At 45.8% G+C, this 11,002-nt stretch overlaps 1 protein-coding gene across 1 annotated transcript; it reads right to left on the reverse strand.

The window, feature by feature from the left end:
* Positions 1-6,633: 6,633 nt before the first annotated feature.
* On the reverse strand, positions 6,634-10,750 carry LOC131695019 (uncharacterized). Its single transcript, XM_058983552.1, has 2 exons — positions 6,738-10,750; positions 6,634-6,670 (listed from the first exon to the last, which is right to left on the reverse strand). The coding sequence occupies exons 1-2, from the start codon at positions 10,748-10,750 to the stop codon at positions 6,634-6,636; spliced, it is 4,050 nt and encodes a 1,349-aa protein (XP_058839535.1).
* Between the last annotated feature and the right edge of the window lie 252 nt (positions 10,751-11,002).

Here is an 11,002-nt window from a genome sequence, read left to right on the forward strand (position 1 = left end):
TTGGATGTAGGGATACCTTTCCATTGAATTGGAGTAGTCCCGAAATCTAATGAGCCTGTTATTGTGTGATATGGAGTTATGCGTTTTGTCCATTTGAGAGTGTTGACCAAGGAATTTATTGGGGTTCTCTCAAAGGCAAAACAGTGCGGTGAGTTTAACGTAGGGATACCTTTCCATTAGATTGGAGTAGTCCCGAGGTTGAATGAACCTGTTATTTAAGGTTTCGTTATGTGTGTCATTGAGGTTTAATGTTTGTATTGTATGGGGTTAAGCTTGATCTTGAATTGAGAAATTTTAGATTCAATGCTATTTTGGGAATTGTCTATGTGATTGAGTGTTTGATGTTTGAACCGCCAACAGGGAAACGAATGGAATATCAAAACTCATTCAGTAAATTCGTACCACCGGAACCGAATATTTTGTAAATATTTGTATATAGTAATCTTAAGTTGTTATAAGGTGATTGCTTGTAATGTGTAAGTCTTCAAATTTTTTTTTCTTGTTCTTCTTAGGTATTTTGGGATAGGAAAGCGAACTTCTCTGGGTTTATTCGGGTAATTTGATGCATGAAACTGAGTACCTCTCGATTCAGTTGCGTCTGCTAGGTCGTAAGAACACCACTCGTATTGTCTCCTCACTGGAAGAATACCTCAAAACCCAAATAACTAAACCGAAAAGAGACTCGAGTGGTGGGGCTAAGATTCCCAAGTAGCCCAACTTGGAGTAAATATCACCAAAAAAAACTACAAAACTACAACGACGCGAAACATGAGATACCTCTTCAAATTCGTAATCTCTATGGGAACATGGCTAACATGACGACATTAACACTAAAACATTATTTACCGGAAGAACAATTAACATGACTAATTTATTTAAGTAACTGGCATTTTCAAAAACTTAACCTAGGATTTTTCTACGGTGTTGCCTATATTATTTTTGTTCCCTACTGTGTGCGGGGGAGCGATCGCTATTTCCTACCGGGCTAACGTGCCATAATGTTGCCGAACTTTTGTTTGCCGGGTGCGTGTATCGGCTAAACTTTCACCATGCGCATGGATTTTGTGGTAGGTGTACTTACAGTCTTTTTCGTTGTTTGCCCACTCACATTCGCACTACTGCGATGACTGTCCTGATGCGGCGATGCGGTGGCGGCGATTAATCTACACCGGCGGTGATGAATCTGCGCAGGCGGCGATTAATCTACACCGGCGGTGATGAATCTGCGCAGGCGGCGATTAAGGATGTGCCGGATGACTTCCTGCGTACGGGATTAGATAACTGCTGGCACTGTCGGTACGCCGGACACGATGCCAGCAACAAATTACGTACACACCGGATGGTCGTGACGTGCAGCTCAGTTGAGCAAACGATGTAAAACCGTCGCACTTCTGCCTTATTTGGTTGTAGCGGCAGAATCTTCCAAACTAGCGCGTGGGTCTAGAGCGCGTCGGTGGGCGAAGGGCGGTGTGGCGGGCCGATGAATAGTGCCAATCTAAACGGTAGAATAAAAGCCAATTTGTAGCCAGCCCTGGTCGATCCCTAGCAAGCGTGCAGCTTATGCGCCACTTCCCGTAGGAAGACTGCACGCCAAGATTTGTTTGCCCGGATGAGACTCTTCCTAGGGCGAGTCCCTGAAGAAGCTTCACCTAAAAGAAATTAATCAGGATCGAACCAGACAGGCTTATCAAAAGTTAGCCTCCAAAAGTCGGGTAGACGACCCTATTATCAACTAGCAGCAATCATCAGAAAACCTAATCACCCTCAAAATAATTCGCGGTAAGAAACTCCCCATACCTAATATATCATCACTGGAACTGCAGCCACTCCTCACCAGGTGGCACAAACACGTTGAAAGCGAAGCTTTCACCACTCATCAAATTCCGCCAAGCGGAAGACAGTGAAACGAAACGAAAACTACACCGAACGAAGTGACGTAACCATACTTAAACGAGACTAAACCTTGAGGGAGTACTATAGGAATTTACAAACATTTTAGTACGTTTACACTAACCAACATTTATTTACGCTACAGGACGGAAAGATTTTCATTACTATGCATGTTTGTATTTTTGTATTAACTTTTAATTTTCTAGGCCTATCTTCTGATTGTGTGCGTGTACTCTCTCCCTACTGTGCTCATTGACCATACTGTGCTTTTCTCCATCAATCCTCAAACTTTCGGTGACGTCACCTCACGGCTCCAGCGTATCAACGGCAATCGCTTTGCACCCGGGTGGCTAATTAGTCAAAGGGTTGTGTGTGGCGTTCTTGAATGGCGAAACTAAATGTAATGGCCGACACACAACCTCACTTCATGGACGCGTCCCTAAATCTAGCCGTCCGTGGACGACTTCTCGAGCGTTTGCGCTCTGACGGCTATGTATCTCTCATTTGTTGAGTAGAGACAATTGCACCATGACGCGAAAGCTCTGGTTGCGGAAAATACTGTTCCGTTTGTAAGGCTCTGCACTGTTCTTAGCACAGCTGCAGCCCCCACAACAACTTTAATTTACTGGGGGATCCTTGCGAAAGCTCAAGAGGCCTTACAAATCTGGTTGGAAACAGTTAATTTGATTTCGGAAATAAGCTTCGTTCCCCCTACCCAGTTACTACTGCACGTATAGCTATCCCCGCGACCAGAAGTCAGAGAGAGTTCACGGCGCAAGCCTGAACGATGATCTACCAAACCAGTACCTGTAATGGGAAACACATCGCGAGTCCAAGACTGGGGATGCTTGGATGATGACCGTGCAAGACTCGGAGGACTTTCCAGTGTAAGGTCGATGACGAGCAAACCCGAGTGAATCGAGCTGGCAGTATCAACTAGGAAGAGGGAAAGTTACGTATTTTCTTAAGGAAATGCAAGAGGGAAAGTATTCGAACAGGTTGGCCTGCCTGTCGAGAGAGGAGTCGATATCTTCCCCGGGGCCGAGACTAAGACGAATAGGGTGTTGTGCTAATCACAATCACCCACCCTCCCCCGTATTTCTGTAAATAATTCCCGTTCGGATTAAATGATGTTAGTGTTTTTACAACTACATCGAGTCTTATACTCTATGTTAGTACCTAACGCTAACATATATTGAAATTTACCTGCTAATTAGGTCTATATTTTGTTAAAATGGAATTATTTAATGTTTTTGTTCGATGTTAATATTTTCATGTTTATATTTTGTTATTTATATGCATGCAATTTATTTATTTATAATTATTTATTAGTGAAATATTTATTTGTTCAGTTATTTCATGTTATTTATTTATTTAATGTTTAGTTATTCATTTTGGTGTAGAATATTTGTTATTTGGGAAATTTACGGGGGAAATTTTATGGTAACTTATGGCGTCATTCTGGATGGAAATATGGTCCTTGTCGCTGTCCGGTTGCTCCTAAAATGTAAAACTTACCATTAGAACCAGTTCAATAGACCCACCTGCAATCGGAATTCAACTTCCCTCCTTCCGCTGGTTTCTTCAAAACCAGTTCCCGTATGGTATATTCCTGTGGGGTGGGTTGGCCGTCGACACCCGTCCATCTCCCTAGAAGCTACCTAATAAATAAAAACAAAACCAAATTTAGTTACCGTTCTTCGTGTAATCCACCGTTTGCAGGACAGGTTTTGTGCACAAATTACCTGGAAACGTTCCATTAATATTCCGATCTACCTAAAACACAACCGATTACAATATTTACTTTTTGTTTTGACATTTCTAGTCGCGACCGGGTTGGTGGTTCAATGTGTGCGTGATATGAGTGAATATTTTTGGAGCTTTCATAGGGCTGCCAACTTTTTACCTACACTTTCGTTAAGTTTTGTGTGGCCGAAATATTTCGGCGTGAGAAACATAATGTAAAGTGGGATTAGGGTAATGTAGGGTATGTTGTTTCAGTGTGTGTGATCATGTGGTCGGAAACATTCCGGCGTTGAAAACGCAGCTGAAATGAGGTGATGAAGTTTCTTGGGGAATTATTTTGGCAGATTTCTCACTGGCCGATGCATTTCGGCGTTAGAGTTACTGCTAGGGGTACGGATACGAGGTTATTGCGTTTTGTCGTTTCGAGATTTTTTGACCAAGAAATATTTTGGGGTTTTCTCGGAAGACAAAACTGTGCGGTAAATTGGATGTAGGGATACCTTTCCATTGAATTGGAGTAGTCCCGAAATCTAATGAGCCTGTTATTGTGTGATATGGAGTTATGCGTTTTGTCCATTTGAGAGTGTTGACCAAGGAATTTATTGGGGTTCTCTCAAAGGCAAAACAGTGCGGTGAGTTTAACGTAGGGATACCTTTCCATTAGATTGGAGTAGTCCCGAGGTTGAATGAACCTGTTATTTAAGGTTTCGTTATGTGTGTCATTGAGGTTTAATGTTTGTATTGTATGGGGTTAAGCTTGATCTTGAATTGAGAAATTTTAGATTCAATGCTATTTTGGGAATTGTCTATGTGATTGAGTGTTTGATGTTTGAACCGCCAACAGGGAAACGAATGGAATATCAAAACTCATTCAGTAAATTCGTACCACCGGAACCGAATATTTTGTAAATATTTGTATATAGTAATCTTAAGTTGTTATAAGGTGATTGCTTGTAATGTGTAAGTCTTCAAATTTTTTTTTCTTGTTCTTCTTAGGTATTTTGGGATAGGAAAGCGAACTTCTCTGGGTTTATTCGGGTAATTTGATGCATGAAACTGAGTACCTCTCGATTCAGTTGCGTCTGCTAGGTCGTTCCTCCAAACCTTCACTATATCGACCCGCCCTGAGGCTGGGTTTCTGGTCGGGCAACCCTAAAGCACGACAAATGGTCCTCGAAAGAGGTGGCGCTTAAGCCATTTGTTCGGAAAGGTGGGACGATTGGGCAGACTGATTCCGTAGCAACGTCGTGCGCGCTACAAATGTTTCGAGAGGGAATGAGATAGCGATTTAGAATCAATTGTCCAAGAAGTTCGTTTTCGAAATACGAGTTTTACTTCGGTAAAATTACGTACTTCCGGGTATCTATAACCAAAAATCGTTTATCTGAGGGTGTAGGAATAGCTTCTCATCCATTTCAATCTAGACCGTGAAAGAGGCTAGAGTGCGTGTTTTTTGATTTTGTCCCGCGGTGTGTCGAAAGGTTTGTCCAGTTAAAATATGAGATGTCTTTAAAATTTAGTAATTTTTTTGCGTTAAAGTCTAGAAGTAGGAAGTGCGGATAATTCGTGTGCGTTTGCTGAAAGTACAAAAAAGGTAAATTACAATTGTGCTTATAAAAAGAGAGACAATGCGTTCACGGTATCGGTAGCCGTGCGACGGCTTTTATTCTACCGTTTAGATTGGCACTATTCATCGGCCCGCCACACCGCCCTTCGCCCACCGACGCGCTCTAGACCCACGCGCTAGTTTGGGATATTCTGGCGCTGCAACCGAAAAGCCAGAAGTGCGACGATTCATCAAACGTTTGCACAGCAAAGTTTAACGTCGCGACCATCCGGTGTGTACGTATTTTGTTGCTGGCAGCTTGTCCGGCGTTCCGACACTGCCAGCAGTTATCCATCCTGTACGCAGAGGAACATCTGTAATCGTCCGGTACATCCTTAATCGCCGCCTGCGCAGATTCATCACCGCCGGTGTAGATACATCGCCGCCACCGCATCGCCGCATCAGGACAGTCATCGCAGTAGTGCGAAAGTGAGTGGGCAAGCAACGAAAAAGACTGTAAGTACACCTACCACAAAATCCATGCGCATGGTGAAAGTTTAGCCGATACACGCACCCGGCAAACAAAAGTTCGGCAACATTATGGCACGTTAGCCCGGTAGGAAATAGCGATCGCTCTCCGCACACAGTAGGGAACAGTAAAATTATAGACAACACCATGTTAGGAAAAAAGTAAATTAAGTTTATGAAAATGCCGGTTAAGTGAATAAATTAAAAGGTTGATTGTAGTTTGTTGAATAATGTGTTGGTATTAAAGAAATAGTATTAGTCATGTTCCCCAAGTAATTACGAGTTTGAAGAGGTATCTCATGTTTCGCGTCGTGTTAGTTTTGTAGTTTTTTTTTGGTTCTTTACTCCAAGTTGGGCTACTTGGGAATCTTAGCCCCACCACTCGAGTCTCTTGTACGGTTTAGTTATTTGGTTTTTGAGGCATTCTTCCAGTGATGAGACAAAACGAGTGGTGTTCTTCTTAGGTATTTTGGGATAGGAAAGCGAACTTCTCTGGGTTTATTCGGGTAATTTGATGCATGAAACTGAGTACCTCTCGATTCAGTTGCGTCTGCTAGGTCGTTCCTCCAAACCTTCACTATATCGACCCGCCCTGAGGCTGGGTTTCTGGTCGGGCAACCCTAAAGCACGACAAATGGTCCTCGAAAGAGGTGGCGCTTAAGCCATTTGTTCGGAAAGGTGGGACGATTGGGCAGACTGATTCCGTAGCAACGTCGTGCGCGCTACAAGGTGAGCTCTCAGCTCCTCGGGAGTTTCCGCTATCTGCTTTTGTTTCGGCCAGTTTTCCATGTCCTGGTAGAGGAACGAATTCTTGCCATTGAGCCACCTTCCGTTCGATTCGGGCACCGTATCTTTGCCCCACTTTGTCAAGCAGTCCGCTAAATTTTCCTTTGAAGGCACGTGTCGCCAGTTCTCCGGCTCTGTTAACGACAGAATTTCTCCGATTCGGTACGCGACAAACTGTTTGTAGTTTCGGTGTTGCGAGCGAATCCAGGCAAGTACCACTTCTGAGTCTGTATGCACGTACTTTTCTCTGATTGGCAGTGTGTGGTTGTTGCTTACAGTGTGCATCATTCTCGCTCCCAAGAGCGCCGCCTGTAGTTCCATCCGCGGAATGGATTGGTACTTAAGCGGGGCCACTTTGCTTCTAGCCATAACTAGGGCTACTCGTACTTCTCGGTTTATCAAGACGCGGAAGTACGCGGCACAACCGTATCCCAATTCGCTAGCGTCGGTGAAAACGTGCAGCTGTAACGACTCGTAGAGGTTGGAATGAGCGTTTCCGAAATAACAGCGCGGGATCTCTAGGCTACTGATGCCGGGAAGCAGGTGAACCCATTGTCGCCACTTTTCGTACTCTCTGTTGGCTATTTCGGTGTCCCAACCCAAGTTGAGCCGCCAGAGATCTTGAATCAACATCCGCCCATGAATCAGGAAGGGTGCGAGCAACCCTAGGGGATCAAAGAGGCTCATGATAATGCGCAGAGCGATCCGTTTCGTTGGCCGCTTGTCTTCTAGCACGTACGGAGCCAGCTCACCGTGCCAGCTTGTTGAGAATACAAAAATATCTTTTCTCGAGTCCCACGCTATTCCAAGAACCCGTTGTCCTTTCTCTTCCTCGTTGCAATCGATAGAAAGCAGCCTTTGCTGAGATGGCTCCTTTAGGTGTTGCAGGACCTCGTCACTGCTGCTGATCCAGTTCCGCATGTTCAATCCGCCTCGAGAATGGATCAGTTTCACTTGCTGTGCTCGGTTCGATGCTTCTTCTGGCGTGTCTGCACTGTCGAAGTAGTCATCCATATACGTTTTCTCTTTAATGGCTGCAACCGCTTCGGGAAATTCCTCTCTGCTTTCGTCCGCATTTCTATGCATTACGTGCTGCGCCGAACATGGCGAGCAAGAGGCACCGAATGTTGCAACGTCCATAATATAGACATCTGGTGTTTGACTCTCATCGAAGCGGAACAGGAATCGTTGAGAATGAGTATCTTCGGGCTTAATTCGGATTTGATGAAACATCTTTTCGATGTCGCCTCCAAACCCGATACGCCTTTCGCGAAATTTGCAGATTACTCCCGGTAGCAACACAAGTAGATCTGGCCCTTTCAACAGTTGAGAATTCAGCGACACACCGTCTACTTTCGCAGCCGCATCCCATACGAGCCTCGTTTTGTGTGGTTTTCTAGGGTGCGCCACCACGTTTAGCGGCAGATACCATACACGGTTGGGATTGGCTGTACCCAGCTCCTCCTGCGTCGCTTTGTGTGCGTAGCTGTTCTCAATATACTCGCGAATTTGTTTGTGTACGTTTTGTCTTAGTTCGGGATCCTTGGCCAGTTTACGCTCAAGATTCTTTAGTCTTTTTGTCGCCATCGCTAGACTGTCTGGGAAGCATATCTCGTCACTCTTCCATAATAGTCCGGTTACAAATCTTCCATTCTCTCGAATCGTGGTTTTTTCTAAGATTTGTCTCGCTCGTGCATTTTCCGCCGACTCCGGTAGTGTAATAGGTGCGATCCCGGTGTCTTCTAGGATAAATTGTTGCCGGATCATCTCGTTCAGCTCTTGTTCTGCGTTGGATATATGTCCGTGGAATCCTATAAAAGAGTCCTGGTCCTTATTGCATCCGCATGGTCCATAAATTGTCCAGCCGAGAGCACTCTTCACTGCAATTGGTTGCCCTGGTCGACCTACTCGGCTCTCGATCGGGGCAAACAGATCAAGGTTCCGTAAACCGATAAGCACTTTTGGTTCAGCGTTCTCAAATGGCACCACGGGGACGTCCTTGAGGTGCTTGAACTGTTTGGTCAGTTCGTTTAACCGCAAGCTTTGTTTCGGTAGGTTCAGTGCGCCAACTGTGCGCGCCGCCACGAGTTTGTACCGTTCCAGTCCCCCTCTAGCTGAAATTACCAAGTCTACCCGCTCCGACGAACACTCTTTGCGGACCACGTTCGAAGTCCACGTCAACTCCAGTGGCTCTGAGACCCCCACGACTCCGAGGCTGCGCGTTACACTTGCATCGATCAAAGTGTGAGAGGAACCTTCATCAAGGAAGGCAAAGGTGTCAATACTCTTCCAACCATTGAACAGCGTGATCGGTACAACTCGGAATAAAATAATCGCCGTTGATAGCTGATGAGCCTTGCAGTCAGCTTTCATCACAGTCGCTGTCTCCTCTCGATGTAACAATGGGTGATGCCGTGCACGGCAGTTCCCGACGTTGCAGTAGAATCTGGACTTGCAGGTCCAGTTACCGTGGTCGAAAAGGCACACGGTGCAAAGCCTGTTTTCGTCTATTGCTCTCCAACGTGCGTCAAGACTCATTTGTTTGAAGTCAGCGCAGTTCCGTACTCGATGATCCAATTTAGCACAGATCGGACACGGTTTTCGGGGCGGAGCGTTATCAGCTGTGGCAATAATGTCGTTGTGTGTGTAAATATGAGTCCTTTGGTTCTGTCTGGATCGTTCTGTTTGGACACTTTCGTTCTTCGGATGCACGAGAATGGTCACCTCACTAGCATCTACCACCAGCCTGTCCATAAACTCACCAAACTGCTTTAGCGACGGATCTTTGAACGCTCGCTTGTGTCGAACCCAATCGAGCTTAATCGCTGCCGGCAACTTATCCACGAGTTCTTCTAGCAATGTCGGATTTGTCAGATGGCTCCGAAGGTTCGCGGCTTCGAGATGGTCGCACAGCTGTTGAACTGCCATGCCGAAATTGATAAGACTGTCTAATCGTTCCGGTTTCGGTGTCTCCAAGCGCCGGACTTTTCCCAGAAGATTCTTCACTAGCAACTCCGGCCGTCCGTACAATCTTCGAAGGGTTTCTATTATCGACGTAACTGCATGTGGGAACATCAGCTTCGTCACCACCGCATCGCGTGCCGGACCCTTGAGACATTCTCTCAGTCGAATGACGTTTTCTACCGGTGTGAATCCACATGCAGTGTTTGAATCCAAGTAGCTGCTGTAGAATATGGGCCACTCTTCGGGATCTCCCGAAAACGTTGGCAACTTTTTCGGCCATAGCTGTCTCGCGGCAATCTGGTTTGCACTCAGTTGCATAATAGGCGTTTCATTGTAGTTAAAACTAGATGCCGCGCCGTCACGACTTCCATCACCTGGGGGGGTTTTCCCAATCGTAACACTTTCCGTCGGCGCTTCAGGCTTGCGTCTTAAAAGTTTAGCCGCTAGAGCTCGTTTTCGTTCTTCCGATTCGTGCGCGAACCCTGATGGCAACGTAGCGGGGTATTCTTCGTTCTCCACTGTTTCATTTATCGCCTCTTGCTGTTTAGATCCGTTACGCGACAGTTGGTCTTTCAACCATCTCCGTGTCAATGATGTAACGCTGTTGGAACTGCGCTGGGAAGATACTTCATCGATCGCAAGTTGTTCCTCCAAATCGTGCTTCTCTTCCATGAACTTCTCCAGCATTTCTAATCGCTCCTTGGTTATCGCATTTTCCTCTTCTTCCAGCTCCTTTTCCTTTCGCAGGCGCTCCCGTGCTTTCTCCAACTCACGCTGTTGGTTTTCTAGCTTTCGCTCTTCCAACTCCTGTTTCTCTTTCAGACGCAGCAGCGCTTTCTGCGCTAGAGCTTGAGAACTGGAGGTGCGCACGGATCTATCCAGAATAACAGCCTGCTTCGAGTTTTCTGGGTGCTTTTTCGGCGTCCAGTTGCTGACAGACGACGCACCACCCATCGACGAACCCTTCAATACTCCACTGGTAACCAGCGGCGTCTCTTTTCCTCTGCAATCGCTGGCCTTACCACCCTTCTTCGAGCTTGCATCGCTCAACTCTCTCGGGGTCAGGCCGCTAGTAGCAGTTTTCTTATTGCCAGATTTCATCGGTTTGGAAGTTACTGGAGGGCACGCTGTACAGTGCCACCGACGATTCTCCACTCCTGGCGAAACATTCGCGCAGTCCAGGTGGTACCAACCTTGACACGCATCGCACTGAACCATGTTGTCCGCCGAGTTTGACCGTTCGCACCCCTCGCAGTCAAACCCTTCCGTATGCTTCCTTCTCTGCGACATGGTTTGGGTTAATCTTTGAGGATGTTTTGGGGTCGTTCGGACACGCAGAAGCTCCTTGAAGCAACCTGACTTTTAGTGCAGTAGCTCAAAGCTGAAAATAATTTATTCTTTAATCGTATGTATAAGGGGTATAAAGGCTTCGTGTTTACTCACATTAAGTCTTCCCTTTGTATCAAAATGTCCGAAAACTATCCGTCTATCTTTTTATAAATTGTGATGAATTGACAGCAAAACAGTTTCGTTCTAGAAGTA

The sequence above is a fragment of the Topomyia yanbarensis genome, unplaced genomic scaffold (assembly GCF_030247195.1).
Source record: "Topomyia yanbarensis strain Yona2022 unplaced genomic scaffold, ASM3024719v1 HiC_scaffold_239, whole genome shotgun sequence".
Taxonomy (NCBI): Eukaryota; Metazoa; Arthropoda; class Insecta; order Diptera; family Culicidae; genus Topomyia; species Topomyia yanbarensis.